Below are 22325 nucleotides of genomic sequence, written 5' to 3'. Positions count from 1 at the left end.
AAGACAGTTTTGAGTCATTATCGTTCCAGTCACTACACACGTGTTTAGGAATAGCTGATAATCAAGGGAAATAACACTTTGCATGAGTATAATTTGACACATGTGTTTTAAACCATTATATGATCATCATTTAGCAGCTGGTCACTAAAGTATGCAAATAAACAGACAAATATAATAAAGAAAAACATATTTTTACATTTTAATGTACATTAACAAATCACAAGATAGAAGGGGGAGGGTCAAACCTTTCCACCTAGTAAACTATAAAGCTACTATTGATTGTTCCTCATTAAACATGTTAAAATTAAAATTGTAAAACCACAAGGGAGAAGCAATTTGCTTTTTAGTGAAAAACTTCCAAGAGTGTGTTTTTTTCTCTCTATAAATAATACTGTTTTGTATTAAATAAAATGATATCACAACCTGAGGTAATTTTTGGTCTTATTTCAGTTTCAGACGTTTCGTTCCAGTTTAGCCTGAGACAGCAAATTAGAGGTTTAAAAAGTCTGAATTACAGGTGAGCATTAAAATGTATTAGGCAAGTTTTAAATTGTTTTTTTTTTTATTTATGTCAAAGTTTTGAATATATGCTGATATGTAAACTGTTGCTATGGTCTTGCTATCATATTAAAATCCTTAGTTACTGATTTTTTCTACTCGACATTTCAAGTTAAACCATGTCAGGCAACTGTTGGTTACATGTATCTTATTCTGCAATCTGTACTTACAAATGTAGCATTATTTTGATCGATCGTTATTCAATGACATCATTATACATATGATGTCATTGTATTGTCTTAAAAACTTAAAAACTCATATGCATTTCTTATTAATAAAAAAGGGTGTCACTGTGAGCTGTAAAACATTTAGAAAAAACTTTTTGTAAATAGATTTATGTAAAAGGACAAGTTTTGAAAATTTGCACTTCATTGCACTTTAATTATATGATGAATATGACATTCACAACAGTTTAAGGGGTTTCTATAGTTGAAAATGCCTGATTTCTGCTGTTAAAAAAAAAATCAGTATTTTAGTGAGAGTATACCCTCTCCACAACCTCCTATATCTGTATACCCAATCCCTGCACGCCTATATCTGTATACCCCCTCCACAACCTCCTATATCTATTTAACCAATCAACATCCTACATATGTACACCCCCTCCACAACCTCCTATATCTATTTAACCAATCAACACCCTCCTATATCTGTATAACCAATCCACATATTGCCCCATCTGTATAACCAATCCACCCCCTCCTATACCTTTATACCCCTCCACAACTTCCTATATCTGGATACCCCCTCAACAACATCCTATTTCTGATAATCTGCATACCCCCTCCACAACATCCTATATCTGCATACCCCCTCCACATACTCCTATATCGGTATACCCCCACACCCTCTTATATCTGTTTAACCCCTCCACACCATCCTATATTTGTATACCCCCTCTACAACCTCCTATGTCTGTATACCCCTTCACACCCTCCTATATCTGTATAACCAATCCACTCCCTCCACAACCACCTATATCTGTTTAACAAATCATAACCCTCCTATATCTGTATATCCCATCCACAACCTTCCTATATCTGTATATTCCCTCCAAACCCTCCCATATCTGTAAACCCACTCCCCAACCATCCTATATCTGTTTAACCCCTCCACACCCTCCTATATCTGTTTAACCCCTCCACAACCTCCTTAATCTGTATAGTCCCTCCACAACCTCCTATATCTGTATATCTCATCCAAACCCTCCTAGATCTGTATAATCCCTCCAAAACATCCTATATCTGTATAATCAATCTACCCCTTCAATATCTGTATACCCCCTCAACAACCTCCTATATCTGTTTTACCCCTCCTCATCCTCCTATATCTGTATACCCCCTCCACAACCTCCTATATCTGTATAAGCAATCCACCCCCTCCTATATCTGTATACCCTCTCCACAACCTCCTATTTCTGTATACCCCTCCACAACCTCCTATATATGTATACCCCATCCACATCCTTCTATATCTGCATACCCCATCAACAACCTCCTATACCTATTTAAGAATCAATACCCTCTTACAACTGTATACCCTCTCCACAACCTCCTATATCTATTTAACCAATCCACACCCTCCTATATCTGTATAGTACCCCTCCACAATCTCCTATATCTCTATACCCCCTCCACACCCTACTATATATGTGTACCCCATCCACAACCTCCTATATTTGTATGCATTATTTCTACCCTCCTATATCTTTATATTGTTATTTTACAGCATTTTATAGTTTTTAGTGTTATCACTGATATTGTTAAAATTAAAGAACCTTAGTGAGCACGCTCACATACCCCACGTCCCCACATTGTCATTGGAGAAATTAAATAAGTGTAAGGAAAAAAAATTGTATAAGAAAAAATATTGAATAATAATTTCCTGTCAATATGCACATCTACATGCATAGTATGTCCTTATTATCTACAAAATTTCATGAAATTCTGTTGTGTGGTTTCAGAGGAGTTGAGATGACAAACTGTTGCAGTAGTACATTGAAGCAAATAAGTTCAAAGGGGCGTAACTCCTAGAAAAAAATTTGAATCGCAATTTCCCGTCGATTTGCACAACTACATAGTATGTCCTTATTATCTGAAAAGGTTTCGTGAAATTCTGTTGTGTGTGTTGAGAGGAGTTGCGATGACAAACTGTTGCAGTAGTACATTAAAGTAAATAAGTTCAAAGGGCGTAACTCCATATCCAACTAAGTTAGACATCGCGTGACTTTTGTGACGTATAATAGCCGCCATTTTGTATTATATTTCCCCATATAAAATGCATATATGATGCAATAAATTTTAATTTTCTCATAAACCTGATCCGTTTTCTTACTTTTGCAAATCAATCCTTGATATTCAAACATATTTCTATCAAACAATGCTGGTCCTAACAGTTTAGTTTTTGATTAAATTCGGTCAAATCGACATCGTAAAACATGCACTTTTTCTCGTCATTTCTCCGTTGCCTCAATGCTAAATTACCGATACCCATGTCTACTTTTACAACAAGTAAAGGAATTCTGTAAATAAAACACAAACTTTGCAAATCGATCAAGTATATTCAAACATATAGCTGGCGAAAAATACTACTTAAAACAGTTTAATTTCAGGGCAAATTCGGTCAAACATCGATTTAAAAAAGGGAGTTTACCGAAATTTTTCAAAATGGCGGCTGATGTATCATATGGAAATGTTGCATCAAATCAATGATTTCTATAGTAAGACTTTCCTATTATATCTATTTTTTTTCATAAAGAATCTCTGATTTTTCTGTTATTTTCCTTTAGTGATATTTTGATATCATTGATTTCAAAATTTCTCAATAATTTTTTTATTTTAAGTGTGACACAGGAACATTTATTTTGACAGATATTCATCCAGGAGATACTATTACCAGAAAATAGCTATTTTCATCCTAAGAGAAAGAAAAAAACGATGTCCAATTATAAAAGATAAATATTCTATACCTTTACATTCCTTGACCGAACAGGTGAAATCTAACTGGGGTTAAATGTTACATCATAATATATTGTCAGGTAGACGTGCAAACCAAGAGAAACCAGGTGACATTCAACATCCTGTCAGTGTGTATACATGTATTACCAGAGTTTAAATTTTGTGATATACAAAATTTTTCATAAATGTACAAATAAATATCTTCTCCTTCCCTTGTCAAATCAGAAGAAGTATGGTTCAATATAAACTTTAAGAGAATATTAATATTATGAAAATTTCTTTAAAAAATATTTTTTGCTTAAAAGGCATTCAAATATTTATATGTTTCTATAATCATTTCAAAGAAATATTCTGATTCAAATTTTAATTTAAATGAATTTCGATCATTGAATATGATTTTATTGTTATTTGTTTTTTAATTCAATATTTAAAGCTAAATCCAGGCAAAGAATCGTTATAAAGTCTAAATTGTGTAAAAAAAAAAAAGAGTTATTGTAAACATTCTAGCAGAGACGTATGATATGATTGATCTGGTTTTAACAATATTGTATACCCTATAATATCTATCGACAGAGTTATCGGTCCTGAATAGGACTGATATAGTTGGGTATGCTAGAAAAAAATTGAATCGCAATTTCCCGTCGAAATGCACAACTACACAGTATGTCCTTATTATCTGAAAAGGTTTCATGAAATTCTATTGAGTGGTTTGAGAGGAGTTGCGATGACAAACTGTTGCAGTAGTACATTAAAGTAAATAAGTGCAAAGCGGCGCAACTCCTAGAAAAAAATTTGAATCACAATTTCCCGTCGATATGCACAACTGCACAGTATGTCCTTATAATCTGAAAAGGTTTCGTGAAATTCTGTTGTGTGGTTTGAGAGGAGTTGGGATGACAAACTGTTGCAGTAGTACATTAAAGTAAATAAGTTCAAAGGGGCGTAACTCCTAGAAAAAAAATTGAAATGCAATTTCCTTTCGATATGCACAACTACATAGTATGTCCTTATTATCTGAAAAGGTTTCGTGAAATTCTGTTGTGTGGTTTGAGAGGAGTTGCGATGACAAACTGTTGCAGTAGTACATTAAAGTAAATAAGTTCAAAGGGGCGTAACTCCTAGAAAAAAAATTGAATCGCAATTTCCCGTCGATATGCACAACTACATAGTATGTCCTTATTATCTGAAAAGGTTTCGTGAAATTCTGTTGTGTGTTTTGAGAGGAGTTGCGATGACAAACTCTTGCAGTAGTACATTAAAGTAAATAAGTTCAAAGGGGCGCAACTCCTAGAAAAAAAAATGAATCGCAATTTCCCGTCGATATGCACAACTACATAGTATTTCCTAATTATCTGAAAAGGTTTCGTGAAATTCTGTTGTGTGGTTTGAAAGGAGTTGCGATGACAAGAAACAGGACTGACGGACTGACGGACGGACAGACGGACGGACGGGTCAAAAACATTATACCCTCCGCAACACGTTGCGTGGGGTATAATTATATATAAATATACTAAATAAATAATCTAGATCCGCCTATGCTAGAAGTTTTAAAACCACCCAATTAGGACATGTTGTTTATATGGCTAACGATATGTGCATCTAGCCACTTGACCAGTTGACGACTTGCATACATATTTGATTGCACATTTATTATCAAGTTCGATTGAATTTTATTTAATGGCTTTTTAATAATGTCAGATTTGAAAGAAATACATGTGAAGTATATGTAACAAATCTTTTTGTTCAAAACAGAATTTTAAAAGACATATAAAGGAAAGTGATGATCAATAAGTTGGTAAGCTTTATTTAGTTGGAAAAAAAGTTATAAAATATAATAAAATGTTTAATTATGTACATTAAATTTGTCAAATTTGATACTCATTCAGTTATTGTGAAGGGCATGCATATAATCATTCTGCAAAAAATAAAGAAATCAAATTTAAGATTGAATATTTTTATAGTTAATGACAGTGCTAGTGGGATGTGTATCACCAGCACAATAGTCAGAACTTCTGTGTTGGCGCCATGATTTAGGGGCATAAAGAGTTACACTAGTCCGTCTGTCCTGAACGTCCCATAAAAACGGGTTTCAGCTCTCCTAACTTTAGTTTGCCTCAACCAAATACTACAAATCTTATACACAATAAATAAAAGAAACTGGTGCATTAGTGCCAATGAGAACTCTCCACAAGAGACTAAATGACACAGAAATTAATAATTATACAATGTAGCCTAGGTCACCACACGGTCTTCGTCAATGAGCAAGGTTCATACCGCAAAGTCAGCCAATAAAGGCACCGACATGACAATGTAAAACTATTCAAACGATAAAACAAATGGTCTAATTTATGTACAAAAAGTAAACGAAAAACAAGATAGGTACGTGCATATAAAATAAGGAGGGGTTAAACATGTTAGCGGGATCCCAACCCTCCCCCTTATGTGGCATGAGTGCCAATGAGAACTCTCCACAAAAGACCAGATGACACAAACACTAACAACTATAGGTCATATACAGCTTTCAACAATGAGCAAAGTCAATACCGCATATAGTCAGCAATAATGGGCACTGAAATGACATTCTTAAACAATATTCAAACAAGAAAATAAACGAACAAATTTATGTACAAACAATAATGTGTCCAAAGTACACGGATGCCCCACTCGCACTATCATTTTCTATGTTCAGTGGACAGTGAAATTGGGTAAAACCTTTAATTTGGAATAAAAATTAGAAATATCATATCATAGGGAACATGTGTACTAAGTTTCAAGTTGATGTAACTTTAACCTCATCAAAAACTACCTTGACCAAAAACTTTAACCTGAATTTCGCACTATCATTTTCTATGTTCAGTGGACCATAAAATTGGGGTCAAAACTATAATTTGGCATTACAATTAGAAAGATCATATCATGGGGAACATGTGTACTAAGTTTGAAGTTGATTGGACTTCAACTTCATCAAAAACTACCTTGACCAAAAACTTTAACCTGAAGCGAACGGACGCACAGACGGAAGCACAGACGGACGAACGAACGAACGGATGCACAGACCAGAAAACATAATGCCCTCTACTATCGTAGGTGGGCCATAAAAATGAACGAAAAACAAGTATGTAACTCATAAAAAATGACATTCATTGAACACAGGCTCCTGACTTACCACAGGCACATACATACCGAATAAGGCGGGGTTGAACATGTAAGCGGGATCCCCACCTCAACACAAAATCAAATTTGAATTTTTTAAGTGTCACTTTTACTGTTCAAGAGTTATGTCCCTTTAAAAACATAAGAAGTGCTGACTCTTTCGTTTCCTTTCTCTTAAATAAGTCTGAATCAATCAAATGTTAGCAACCTTATACGCGATTCACATTACCCCATAACACAGATCTATTAAGTTCGATATTGGGTCCCAATGGCGTCACTGTTCGTGAGTTTTTAGATGTAAAAAGTTGTGATAAGAGTACCAATGATACAAATGTCAACCCGGAGCCTTGAGATAGGAAAACTGCTAAATCTATTGTTTCCGTTCTTTAACTTACATTTTAATCAACCAAATGTTTTTAAACTTATTCACAATGCTTATGGTCACAAAATGGTCAAAATTACGCGAATCCTGCATCTATATGTGGAAGTTTACTCATTTTTTTCACAAGCAGGGGCATCTGTGGTTAATAGACATATTCTACATTTATTTCAGTAATCAGCTTATTTACTTCCATTGAATTCTGCTTTAAAAAGACTTAACTTGCACATTTTTTTTCAGGATCTCGGTGCAGTTTGGTAACAGACAGTGATATTTCAAGTTAAATGTGACCAACTTAACAAAGTGTTTCACTAGATTGAGCTCTCTGTCTAAGTGTACTTTAAAGGTTCTTAGCATTGAGTTCAGTTTATTGATATGCGTAACTTCTGTGTGAATTTTTATGAAGTAAAAGCAGACTATCCATACCTACATGTCCATGAAATGAAATCTAAGGTAAAATGATTGAAACATTTTGCATTATCTATCACAATTGGCACCACACGATGCTACTGAAGCAGTAAATTTTCTTACTTGATATTCACGGAAATTAAAGGATTTAGTTTCATCTGAACCAAACATTCTTAAAAATTGAGAATGGAAATGTGGAATGTGTAAAAGAGACCGTAACCATGTCAAAAGAGCAGAAAGCAGTCAAAGGCCACTAATGGGTCTTCATAGCTGACTATGCGGTATGGGCTTTACTCATTGTTGAAGGCCGTACGGTGACCTATAGTTGTTAATGTCTGTGTCATTTTGGTCTTTTGTGGATAGTTGTCTCATTGGCAATCATACCACATCTTCTTTTTTATATCTTCAACAAAGCGAGAAAATCCCTCACCCAGAGGCGGGCTTCAGATGGCCCTTAACAAAATGTGTACCAGTTCAAACTCCAAATCATAAAATAAACTTACAATTAAAAACATACAAGACTAACAAAAACCAGAGACTCCTGACTTGACGTCAAGGTAATCATACCAAGAGACACACCCAATATGCAAAGGTCAAGAGTCAAAAAGTCATAGTCCGGTCAAGAGATCCTTGTAAAAAAAAAAACACAAAGCGGATTTTGAGAAAAGGGTCATCGTGGTACACAAAACAAACAAATATATCTATATATCTAATAAAGATGTAAGAAGATGTTGTATGAGTGCCAATCAGACAATTCTCCATTTAATTGAAACAAAATATACAAGTTGTACATTGAGGGCAAAGGTCAAGCTCACATGAAGTTTCTCGTGCCACTAGACTCACCATCTTATGACAATAAATCATTATGCCACATATTCAGAAGCAAGGTCAATTAAAGTTATATTTTGAGGTCAAGGTAATATACCAAAGAACAAACTGTATCATGATGACACACCCAACGTGCAAAGGTCAAGAGTCAAAAAGTCATAGTCTGTTCAAGAGTTCCATGTCAAAAAAACACAGCAGTCCTGCACGAAAGTTCATCATGTTATGGTACACGTAACAATGTATTATGTCATGATGCACTACACATGCCAAATACAGAAAACCTAGGTCAGAGACAGAAACACAAGACATATAACTAAACTCAAATGAACGGTACTTGTATTGCAGGTCACTACAATTGCCTTCAACAGAGAACATAAAACTCTCGCAACACTGCAAAGTTAAAACCGTCTTTCACAAAAGTTTGAGCAGTATTCTTTGCAACGGTTATCTTACTACAGTATAATTGTTAATTGAGAATCGAGTCCTGCAGTTATGACAATAAATTAAAATGGTAAGATTAGACATTAAAACACTTAACACTAGGGTTTACCATTAATTTCTAACCTAAGCATGTGAGAGTACTATGGTAAACTGTTAGAAATACATGATACAGTCATGAAATTGAATATTTGCAATAGTATGACCAGAACAATACAAGACAGAGTTGTAAACAAAAGAAAGTAATGATACATACGAATTTCTGATCGCAATGCACAAATAAGGAACCGTAGTTTTCATTCAATTTATTCATCTAAAATGTACGCTTGCGTTAAACATTGGAAATTAACACTGTATATTTATATAAACGATCAATCTTGTAAGGAAATAAATAAACGATGACAAAGATGATAGGTATCTCAATTTAAATACAGGAATTTGAAAAAAATTATAGTCTTTATAGGATCATCTCTTTCGAATTATTTTCAAAGTGCCAACTCAATATAAAATTATTAAACAATTTTTATTTCCTCCTCTTATTGAACATACAAATATTTTCTAGTAATTAGTCTTTGTTATAACTGTCATGACAACGGATTGGTGTAAGTTTTGTTTGACAATTTGTTTGTTTACACTGACTTTAATTACAGCCAGTATGATAGTCTATTTGTTTTATAGTAAAATTTAGCCATTCAAGGCTATATAACTTTTTCATATTTTAAGTCCAATTTAAATAATCATATGACTGTTAACTATCGCCTTTAAGGTCAAGGAACAGTAAATGGGCTATGTCGCAGATTTTGCTAAAAAATTGCATACAACCTTGGCTCGTTGAACTACAACTGAAAATCGAAAAAATTATACATTTATCTCTTTTATTTTCTGAAAAATTGCAGATTGATTTCTCTTAATATGGGTGAACATTTGTATAGGAAGCACATACAATCGACAAAAAACCTTCTAAAATTTGTCATTAAATCGCCAAATCTATAATTCTACTTCATAGATTTTTCTTAAAAAACTATATATTGTTGACACATAAATTTCTGTTTTAATGATATAAAATAATCATAGGGTCACCGACTTCGTTTTTTGTCTAATAATCATTTTGCTACCTTATTGGTAGTGAAAAACGTCAAAAATCAACGTTTTACGGCCTGCTACGCGATAACGTTACGATTATTTCGACGTTTTGTTGGATTTTTTCACAAAGAATGCATCTTTGAATGATGTATACCGTAAAAACGAAGTCGGTGACCCTATCTTTATTTTGCATCATTATAACGGCAATTTATGTATCAACAACATATAGTTTTTTAAGAAAAATCTATGGAGTAGAATTAGAGATTTGGCGATTTTAAGACAAATTTTAGAAGCGTTTTCGCCGATTTTATGTGCTTTCTATACAAATGTTCACCCATTTTGTAAGAATTCAATCAGTAATATTTCAAATAATAATTGAGATAAATGCATTATTATTTCGATTTTCAGTTGAAGTTCATCGAGCCAGAGCTGTATGCCAAATTTTACTGAAATCTATGACATAGCCCATTTACTGTAACTTGACCTTAAATAGAATCCAACCATATCTTATACATCATTTTAGTGATTCATTACTTAATAGTTGAACACAGGGCAAATACTATAAAATATTACCTGATGTGTTGTAACCAAGAGACTGGCACCTCCTTGTTCTACCAGATATCTTGTGATCTGTAGATATCCCCTCTCAGCAGCCCAATGTAAAGCTGTGTATCCATTGTCCTATAATATAACCAAATAACATGTAAATATTATGGACAATACTTTGTTATCAATAATATACAACATATCCTACAACTGACATTAAAACTTGTCTGATAAACTGGACAATGTTGTGTAATATAAATATAAACAAAATATATATCACATGAATTAGTGGTCAAAACTGAATAAAATGACCAGTCACACTTGTATTTATATTGTATATATTAACAATAAATAAACATGTTTTGTTGTGAAATGTCAAAAATTCCATAAAACCTGAAATCTTAAAAAAATATTTTTTTCAAGAAATGTGTAAAATAATTATATCAATGGATTCAGTAGAACAAAACAAGTAAAATGAGACCCCACTTTATATGATTCTTACAAATATTTGTTTCGTTAAAACTGTCTGATTAACAACATGAATTAGTGTAGATTCAGTATAATTATTCATTTTAATAAAATATTTTTTTTAAGAAACATGAAAAGGAGTAATATTTTCTAATTCAGAACAATAATACGAGTAAAATGAGACCCCACTTGATATAAGTATTACAAATATTTGTTCATTAAACCTGTCTAATTAACAACATGATTTAGTGTAGATTAATAGTAATGTGATCAGAATAAGTAGATAACATACATCTGTGATGTTGATCTTACATCCTGTATCAATGAGGAGTCTACAGATCTCCAGGTGTCCTCCCATGGCAGCCGACATTAATGCTGTCCATCCACCTCTCTGGAATAATACAACTGACATCAAAACTTGTCTGATAAACTGAACAATGTTGTGTAATATAAATATAAACAAAATATATATCACATGAATCAGTGGTTAAAACTGAATAAAATGACCAGTCACACTTGTATTTATATTGTATATAAACAATAAATAAACATGTTTTGTTGTGAAATGTTAAAACTTCCATTAAATCTGATATCTTAAAAAAATATTTTTTTCAAGAAATGTGTAAAATAATTATATCAATGGATTCAGTAGAACAAAACAAGTAAAATGAGACCCCACTTTATATAATTATTACAAATATTTGTTAATTAAAACTGTCTAACTAATAACATGATTTAGTGTAGATTCAGTACAATAAACATTTTAATAAAATATTTTTTTCAAGAAACATTAAAAGGAGTAATATTTTCTGATTCAGAACAATAATATGAGTAAAATGAGACCCAACTTTATATAATTATTACAAATATTTGTCCATTAAACCTGTCTAATTAACAACATGATTTAGTGTAGATTAATAGTAATGTGATCAGACTAAGTAGATAACATACATCTGTGATGTCGATCTTACATCCTCTATCAATGAGGAGACTACAGATCTCCCGGTGTCCTCCCATGGCAGCCGACATTAATGCTGTCCATCCTCTACCCTGGAATAATACAACTGACATCAAAACTTGTCTGATAAACTGGACAATGTTGTGTAATGAATATAAACAAAATATATATCACATGAATCAGTGGTCAAAACTGAATACAATGACCAGTCACACTTGTATTTATATTGTATATAAACACTAAATAAACATGTTTTGTTGTGAAATGTCAAAACTTCCATTAAACCTGATATCTTAAAAAAATATTTTTTTCAAGAAATGTGTAAAATAATTATATCAATGGATTCAGTAGAACAAAACAAGTAAAATGAGACCCCACTTTATATAATTATTACAAATATTTGTGTGTTAAAACTGTCTAATTAACAACAGGAATTAGTGTAGACTCAGTATAATAAACATTTTAATAAAATATTTTTTGTCAAGAAACATGAAAAGAAGTTATATTTTCTAATTCAGAACAATAATATGAGTAAAATGAGACCCCACTTTATATAATTATTACAAATATTTGTTCATTAAAACTGTCTAATTAACAACATGATTTAGTGTAGATTAATAGTAATGTAATCAGACTAAGTAGATAACATACTTCTGTGATGTCGATCTTACATCCTGTATCAATGAGGAGTTGACAGACCTCCAGGTGTCCTTGACAGGCAGCCCACATTAATGCTGTCCATCCATACTTCAGGTGTCCTCCCCACCTGGCAGCCTTCATTAATGCTGTCGATCCATACTCCTGGAATAATACAACTGACATCAAAACTTGTCTGATAAACTGGACAATGTTGTGTAATAAATATAAACAAAATATATATCACATGAATCAGTGGTCAAAACTGAATAAAATGACCAGTCACACTTGTTTTTATATTGTATATAAACACTAAATAAACATGTTTTGTTGTGAAATGTCAAAACTTCAATTAAACCTGATAGCTGAAGATTTTATTTTTTTTTCAAAAATGTGTAAAATAATTATATCAATGGATTTAGTAGAACAAAACAAGTAAAATGAGACCCCACTTTATATAATTATTACAAATATTTGTTCGTTAAACTGTCTAGTTAACAACAGGATTTAAGTGTAGATTCAGTATAATTATTCAACTGTCATGTTAATTTTTTTTTTAAGAAATGAATAAAATATTTATATCAATGGATTCATTACAATTCTCTGAGTAAAATGACATCTCACTTTATATAATTCTATTAAGTATTTGTTGATATAATGATTAAATCTGTCTGATTAACATGATTCAGAATAATGATCATTTTTTTAAAAAGTAACTTTTTCAAAGAAATATGAAAAATAGTTACATTTCCTGATTTAGTACAAGGAGACAAACAAAATGAGACCCCACTTTATATGATTCTTGTCTAATTAACAATATAATTTTGTATATATTAAGGAATGTGGTCAAAGTGAAGCAATAACATACATGTGTGATATTTGTTTTACTTCCGCTGTTAAACCTTGGTGTAAAAAATGGTCTTGTAAAGAACTTTATCAACTATAATTCAAAACAAACAAAAACAATTAACGAGAGAAAAAAAATACCTTTATGCATTTTTTTTCTCTCATTAAAACTGTTAAATTAAAAACAGATTTCAGTATAATGATATAAGTATCAGTTTCCATACAGATTTATAGATTATCGTTGGTTATCTCAACAAGATTAATTTTCTCGCTTGAGCCAGTCACGGCGAAAGCGAGAAAAGCAATCGAGTTGAGATGACCAATGATAATCTGTTTATCGCTATTTTACCTATGACGACGTTGTCAATTTCATGTCAATTTCATTAGCAACGCCACGTGGCTCCTTAGTTTCTAGCAATACTTTTCCATCTCAAGCGAGTAGCATATGAAAATTATCACAAAAAAATATCAAAGGAAAAATGCACAAAATAGCGATAAATATTATTATATTATTTCAGAAGTAACTTGTAGTTATGTGTTTTATACTGCTTATGTACAATCTGTTATGTTCTGGAGTAACATGTAGTTGTGTGTTTTATACTGCTGGTGTACAATCTGTTATGTTCTGAAGAAACTTGTAGTTATGTGTTTTATACTGTTTGTGTATAATCTGTTATGTTCTGAAGTAACATGTAGTTTTATGTTTTATACTGCTTGTGTACAATGTTATGTTCTGAAGTATCTTGTATTTGTATGTTTTATACTGCTTGTGTTCAATCTGTTATGTTCTAAGTTAACTTGCAGGTGTATATTTTATACTGCTGATGTACAATCTGTTATGTTCTGAAGTAACCTCTGGTTGAGTGTTTTATACTGCTTATGTACAATCTGTTATGTTCTGATGTAACTTGTTATGTGTTTTATACCGCTAATGTACAATCTGTTATGTTCTGAAGTAATTTGTAGTTGTGTGTTTTATATTTCTTATGTACAATTTGTTCTGTTCTGAAGTAACTTGTAGTTGTGTGTTTAATACTGCTTGTGTACAATTTGTTATGTTCTGAAGTAATTTTTAGAACTTTGTTTGTTTTATACTGCTTATGTACAATCTGTTATGTTCTGAAGCAACTTGTTTTTTATTTTTTATACTTCTGTTATTATAGTTCTAAAGTAAATTGTTGTCGTGTGTTTATGTACAATATTCAACATTTTGAAGTTACTTGTAGTTTTCACTGTTTCACTGTGCTTTAATTTTAAGTTACATGTAGTTTTGTGTCTTTTTTTTGTTCATGTACCATAAAATGCTGTATCTTCAAATGATTTTTCTATGAATTATTAAAATAAGGTAGTTTTGAATGTGACTATTTTACTTACATCTCGATAATCAATGTCTGCACCATTCTGTAGGCTTAATTTTAAGGCTTCTATATCTCCATCACTAGCAGCTGTAGTTAGTTTCTGTAAGTATAACATAGAAATTACATTTAATCTTGATAATCAATGTCTGCACCATTCTGTAGACATAATTTTAAAGCTTCTACAAAATGTATATTTCTATTCCCAGCAGCTGTAGTAAGTTTCTGTCAAAAAACAGAGAGGAATTCTTTAAATATCATATAATTGTTGGGAATTTGCATTTTATATTATCAAGAAAAACACCAAGAGTGCACACACTGAAATGTCTCGCCTTCTTTACTAATCATTGATATTATGTTGATAGTCCTAAATAAAAAGCTTTATCACAACTGTCACATAAACTTAACATTAACCAAGAAAACTAAACATTGACCAATGAACCATGAAAATGAGGTCAAGGCATGTACAGCTAACAATTCTTCCAAACAACAGATATAGTTGACCTATTGGTTATAGTGTAAGAAAACCAGACCAAAACACAAAAACTCAACACTGAACAATGAACCGTGAAACTGAGGTCAAGGTCGAATAAAACCTGTGCGATTGACATATAAATCATAAAATATTTCCATACAGCAAATATAGTTGACATATTGCATAATGTATTGAATAAAAAGACCAAAACTCAAAAACTGAACTTTGACCACTGAACCATGAAAATGAGGTCACGGTCAGATGACACATGCCAGCTAGACATGTACACCTTACAATCATTCCATACACCAAATATGGTAGACCTATTGCATACAGTATAAGAAAAACAGACCAAAACACAACCAGATGCTCCGCAGGGCGTAGCTTTATACGAACGCAGAGGTTGAACCCTGAACGGTTTGGGCAAGTATGGACACAACATTCAAGCTGGATTCAGCTCTAAAATTGGATTGTGATTAAATAGTTAACACAGCATAGGTTTCTGACACAGAATGAATGTGTTCTAATAAACTTAAAATTTTTGTTTTCTCTTAGAGCAATTCACTATGCTGTTGAATATTAATCCTCTCAAAAAAATGTTTGAAGAAATTTTCTTTTTATTTATGAAATTTCAAATGAGAAAAATTGAACCCAATTTTTTTAATCACATACCCCTTTCCCTTATTCCAAAACTAATCTCAATTAAAATTTCTAATGGAGTTTGCAACAATAACTACTCATTTAAATACATCATAAAATATTAAGATGTAAAACAACTGCTTGTTATCACTGAATGGTAAAGATTATTTTAATTTATCAATTGCAGTTAGATATTTCTTGCTTACTATTCTGGACAAAGAAAGATAACTCTAATTAAACAAAAATTTGCTATTTCACAATATTGTGCAATTAGATATTTCTTGCCATTGCGCAATACTGTGCAATTGAAAAGACTTGCTATTGCACAATACTTAATATAATAATTTTAGATCCTGATTTGGACCAACTTGAAAACTGGGTCCATAATCAAAAATCTAAGTACATGTTTGGATTCAGCATATCAAAGAACCCCAAGATTTCAATTTTTGTTAAAATCAAACTAAGTTTAATTTTGGACCTTTTGGACTTTAATGTATACCAATTTGAAAACAGGACCAAAAATGAAGAATCTACATACACAGTTAAATTTGGCATATCAAAGAACCCCATTTATTCAATTTTTGATGAAATGAAACAAAGTCTAATTTTGGACCCCCATTTAGACCAACTTGAAAACTGGGCCAATAATCAAGAATCTACGTACATTTTTAGATTCAGCATATCAAAGAACCCAACCAATTCATTTTTTGTCCAAATCAAACTAAGTTTAATTTTGGACCCTTTGGACCTTAATGTAGACCAATTTGAGAACGGGACCAAAAGTTAAGAATCTACATACACAGTTAGATTCGGCATATCAAAGAACCCCAATTATTCAATTTTGATGAAATCAAACAAAGTTTAATTTTGGACCCTTTGGGCCCCTTATTCTGTTCGGACCAAAACACCCAAAATCAATACCAACCTTCCTTTTATGGTCATAAACCTTGTGTTTAAATTTCATAGATTTCTATTTACTGATACTAACATTATGGTGCGAAAACCAAGAAAAAATTTATTTGGGTCCCTTTTTGGCCCCTAATTCCTTAACTGTTGGGACCTAAACTCCCAAAATCAATACCAAACTTCCTTTTGTGGTCATAAACATTGTGTTTAAATTTCATTGATTTCTATTTACTTAAACTAAAGTTATTGTGCGAAAACCAAGAATAATGCTTATTTGGGCCCTTTTTTGGCCCCTTATTTCTAAACTGTTGAAACCAAAACTCCCAAAATCAATCCCAACCTTTCTTTTGTGGTCATAAACCTTGTGTCAAAATTTCATAGATTTCTATTGACTTAAACTAAAGTTATAGTGCGAAAACCAAGAAAATGCTTATTTGGGCCCTTTTTGGCCCCTAATTCCTGAAATGTTCGGACCAAAACTCCCAAAATCAATACCAACCTTCCTTTTGTGGTCATAAATCTTGTGTTAAAATTTCATGGATTTCTATTTACTTTTACTAAAGTTAGAGTGCGAAAACTAAAAGTATTCGGACGACGACGACGACGACGACGACGCCAACGTGATAGCAATATACGACGAAATTTTTTTCAAATTTTGCGGTCGTATAAAAATCTTACTGTAACCACTGAACCATAAAAATGAGTTCAAGGTCAGATGACACCTGCCAGTTGGACATATACACTTTACAGTCCTTCCATACACTGAATATATACTAGATCTATTGCTTATAGTATCTGAGATATGGACCTGACCACCAAAACTTAACCTTGTTCACTGATTCATGAAATGAGGTCGAGGTCAAGTGAAAACTGTCTAACGGGCATGAAGACCTTGTAAGGTACACACATATCAAAAATATTATTCCTATTACTTATAATAAGAGAGAATTTAACATTACAAAAAATATTTTTTTCAAGTAGTCACTGAACCATGGAAATGAGGTCAAGGACATTGGACATGTGACTGACGGAAACTTCATAACATGAGGCATCTGTAACAAAGTATGAAGCATCCAGGTCTTCAACCTTCTAAAATATGAAGCTTTTAAGACGTTAGCCGCCGTCGGATCACTATCCCTATGTCGAGCTTTCTGTGACAGGCTTGACAAAAATTGTTAACCTTCAAAAATTATTTTTTTATAGAATCATGAACTAGATATGGCATATCCTTGAATTTTCTTTCTTGCAGTATTTTCTGGACTTTGACCTTTGTCCTTTTTAAGACATGTAATACACTTAGTCCTTTAATTGCCCCTACTTTTGTCCTTTTAAAGACATGTACATGTAGTTGTGTTTCATTCACTTAGTCTTTTAATTGCCCCTAGGTACTTTCTCATCCTTTTTCATATCAGCTAGTAGAAATCTCTCTATTAACTTACTTAAAGAGATACATATATAAATGTATGTAGACTGAATAAATGTAGATGTGGGATATAATAAAGCAATGAGACTGTAACCTAACAAGACAAAATGTGTGTTGTATCAGTCGGCTCTTTATACCATCAAATAGATTGGTCTTATTCAACTCACATGAACTTAACAATGGCAAGGGGAGATAACATTTATTTCATTTTTTTTATTTAGAAAAATTGTCCTAATATTTTTTTCAAATAACTCTACAGACCTACTTACAGTTACATATTTGACATTGTTAACAAGGATTCTGAAGGTACTACATAAATAATACACTATCTCCCACCAGGATCTTTTTTTCTCTCCAAACTCCTGCCCCCACCTCCCACCTCCTGCAAAAGCTGTCCACACCCTCAAACATCATGTACATTCATACTTGAAAAATAATCGCTAAATTTCTTAAAACTGCATTTTTGTTTGTTTTGTTCAGTTACTGAATACTGATTCAAATGCTGTTTGTGTCATCCTAGTCCATCAGCTAGTTCTCAAAAGCGCTCTAGTTAAGGAGTTTGTGTTACACCCCAGGGTACCGCGATTTTTTTTGATAGAATTCAACTTCATTATCTTATTGATAAAATACAAGGTGTTAGACTAAAAAAACAGTGTCCAAAAGAGGTTTTAAAACGTCCCTTTCAATGGTTCCCTCATTTAGCAATCACGACTAAGTAATTTTTAATTATTTTTTTTTATATAAAGCGACTAAAAAAAAATAAAGTATAGGTGTAAACAGCTAAAACAGATACAAAACTGACATATTTAATGTTACTCTGAAGATTTTTTGTTTTTAAAAAGATTTTTTTACATTACAAGCAAACCGATTTTTTTGGTTAAAATTAAGGCACATTTTTTCCTTTCATAAAGAAATTCGTTATACATTTACCCATTTTAGTTAATTAAACTTTAAAATTAATCATTATACAATGTTTCAATCATTTGCAGTATTTATATATCGTCTAAAATATGAAATATTTGATAAAATATATGTACGTGCAAATACTCGTTAAATTACGGAAATCATCAAATTACCGTCTTTGATTCAGTATACAACATGTACAATGCATTCACACATAAGCATTATCAATTTGCAACTGAAAACACACATTTAAATGTCGATTTATGATGTTTTGGTGAGACAAATTATTTTATAAAGTGAATGTGTAACAAAATATTACTGAAAAGGTACAAATTAAGGTGGTTTTTTTTGCGTTCAGAAAAGGTGCACTCTATCGAACTCAATAAAAGTGTGTTTGATTACATTTTGTGTTTTAGCTATGTAGTGATTGACTTAAGATTATTAAGTCATTCAATCGACAAACATCGCTTTGAATGAACGTCAAATAGTCAGTTATGAGAATTGGCCATACTTTTTACGTTCTTAGGTTTCAAAGAAATACAAACACATTTGGCTTTGTTGTTTTTAGTTTAAATAAAGATTATGTTAAGCGTTGGTTGGTAAATGTACATGAAATTGTTATAAAAGGTACCAAAATATAATTTAGTATGCCAGACGCGCGTTTCGTCTACATAAGACTCATTAGTGACGCTCATATCAAAATATTTGTAAAGCCAAACAAGTGCAAAGTTGAAGAGCATTGAGAATCCAAAATTCCAAAAAGTTGTACCAAATAAGGCTAAGGTATCTTTGTCTGGGATAAGAACATCCTTAGTTTTTTGAACGAATCAAAGTTTTATAAACAGGAAATTTATGTAAATAACCACATTATTGATATTCATGACAACACAGATTGTTGACTACTGGGCTGGTGATACCCTCGTGAACTAAACGTCCACCAGCAGTGGAAAGAGCTTCAATATCCTTAAAATTCGAGATTTTGTAGGAATGGGTAACCCTGAAACATCCGCACAAAAAGAACTTTAAAAAACTCGAATGAACGGAGACAAAACTGATGTTATGAAATTGTTTCAGACACTGCAAAGCTGGACAAATCCATTTGAAACATCTGAACAGTTATATGGCTTGTTCTCGGATTCTGTTGCTTCTTCGGAATTAATGTGCAACCTTCTAAACGCGTATGAAAAGGGAAAGTTTGCTTCAAAAAATTTCATTAATGAACGGCTTATACAAAAGTCAACCGATATCTTCAAAACAATTAAAAGATTATCATTGCTTACATTTTTAAAAAAGGAAATAAAAGACAAGCAGTTAATGGGTGACAAGAACAAGAAAACATTGAGAGCAGATGAAAAAAAATGTCGCCTGCTTGTCATAGCCCAGACAAGATAGTTGGTTATGCGATAGGTTCTCCAGTTTGAATTAGGTCCGTTTCCAATGTATCTTGCAAACTTTGATGGTACACATTTTATGAGAAATTAAAATCTGTCCTAAGTGGTCTTTTAGAAAATGGTCATTCCTTAGGAAAGCATGTGGATTTTTGATGATATGGCAGTTATTCAAGCCATTACTAGGATACTAAGCCCTTTTTTTATTTGGCAATTGTTATTTTAAAAACCATCCTTTTAGTTTCGAAAAGCGGTCCCGCATTGATTTTGTCACTGATTAGTATCCCACAATATCCATAAATAAATTAAAACAGCAGGTCCGTGGGAGGTCAAATCATGACGATAAGTTCTACACCATCACAATCGTGCTCTTGGGAATGGAAGAAATGTTTGTTAGTTGGGGAAAACAAAGTTGCTCTTGTTGAATTCTTTGGTTCGGAAAAGAGTAAATAATCCTATAGATTTACACTTGAATGTATTGATTTATTTGTATCACATTGAAGTATGTGCCACAAAAAAAATGTTGGAAATGAAATAGCGTAGAATGGTTTTATCTTATAATCAAACAGGAAGGAGCCGATTACAAAATGTTTCTTAATGCAAAAATATGCAGCTGACAAAAGTTACGACTCCATTGTTATAAAACCTTCTGACATTGATCTGGAAGTATTGGCTTACTATTTTCACAGTTGCATATCAATTCTAACATTGTTAGATTGGTGAGAATATTTGTAGAAAACTGCCAGGATTTCACGGCAGTACAGGTTGTGATTCAATAAGTGTTTTGTCTGGTTAAGGAAAAAAAGCAAAGTATTCGGCTTTTTGACACGTTATGTGTTTTCGGATCGTCTATTCCATCGTGTTGAAACCTTTGAAGAGGTTGACAAAGAGTTGGCAAAACACTCGAGAGGTTTTCGTGTTCTATATATGGCTACGAAATTAGAAATATCGATCAATAAACATGATAAAGTTCAGAACGTTTTGAAATGCAACCAATTAAAGATTTATTGTCATCTACTGCCCCAACAAGAGATGCAATGTTAAAGCACATTAAACCATCCAACTTTCAGACGAAGATTTTGAAATCTGCTCTTAAACACATCACTGGTCTGTTGATAAACAACTATAGTTGGATTGTTTAGAACGATTTGATCAGTATCAATTGGCTAGACCAACCACCAGCGTTAGATGCTTTAATAATTCGGAAGTGCTGTTCATTTAAAGCTGGTTGTGCCAACAACAGATGTTCATGTGTTCAACAAAGGTGACCAAACTGATGATGATTCTATGGATTGACCTTCTGCGTAACCTTAAAATGTAGTGATTCGGTTAAAAAAAATTAAAAAAAATAGATATCTAGAAACCCTGACAGTTTTGTGTGTTTTAATATGTGAGTTATTTCATGAATGTGATGTATAAATTTGTGACAGAATCGTGCATTTCTGGTTGTCTATGTTTGTGTCTGTCGTTGATTCTATGTTTTTGTGTTTTACCTTTAAATGTTTTTTGTCAACAGCCTTTACATTGTAGTTACATTATGATCTATGTTTCAATATAAAAAATACACCATTTTTAAGAAAATTAGTACTTAAATTTGCTTCTTTTCATTCAAAATCACGAATTTTGGAAATTGCCCTCCCCCTTTTTTCTTGGTCCTCTACGATTTAAAAATTAATTGAAAATCAGCCTGCGTTTTAATATGATATGATTTGTTCTATTTAATAAAAAGAATAGTACTGAATTATTGGTTATTTTTACATTTTTCTGTAAATATGTGCAAAACAAAATTTTTGATATACCCTTAAATAAGTCCCCTTTCAACCCCTTTTGGACACTTTTCCAAAAGTCTAACACCTCTTAAAATATTCATCATATATTACTCTTTAAATTTATATAAAAAAATTGCGGTACCCTGGGGTGTAACACAGAATTAAAATTTTGCCCTACCAGCTGATGGACTATCCGTTTAATGAGTAGA

General features: G+C 32.2%; 1 protein-coding gene and 1 long non-coding RNA gene across 2 annotated transcripts in view; both read right to left on the bottom strand.

The window, feature by feature from the left end:
• The window catches only part of LOC134700567 (uncharacterized), a 122733-nt gene extending 110135 nt beyond the window's left edge, over positions 1-12598 (bottom strand). The window contains exons 1-4 of the mRNA XM_063561945.1: positions 12428-12598; positions 11770-11868; positions 11111-11209; positions 10378-10485 (exon numbers count right to left, since the gene is read on the bottom strand). Coding sequence (XP_063418015.1) covers positions 10378-10485; positions 11111-11209; positions 11770-11868; positions 12428-12598 — 477 coding nt within the window. The remainder of the gene's footprint in view (positions 1-10377; positions 10486-11110; positions 11210-11769; positions 11869-12427) is intronic.
• A 2028-nt stretch (positions 12599-14626) lies between these two features.
• The window catches only part of LOC134700527 (uncharacterized), a 29461-nt gene continuing 21762 nt past the window's right edge, over positions 14627-22325 (bottom strand). Inside the window, exon 7 of the long non-coding RNA XR_010103918.1 lies at positions 14627-14716. This is a non-coding gene — a long non-coding RNA (uncharacterized LOC134700527). The remainder of the gene's footprint in view (positions 14717-22325) is intronic.

The sequence above is a fragment of the Mytilus trossulus genome, unplaced genomic scaffold (genome assembly GCF_036588685.1).
Source record: "Mytilus trossulus isolate FHL-02 unplaced genomic scaffold, PNRI_Mtr1.1.1.hap1 h1tg000158l__unscaffolded, whole genome shotgun sequence".
Taxonomy (NCBI): Eukaryota; Metazoa; Mollusca; class Bivalvia; order Mytilida; family Mytilidae; genus Mytilus; species Mytilus trossulus.
Note: the sequence above shows the minus strand (reverse complement) of the source record. Positions and strands in the feature narration are given on the sequence as shown.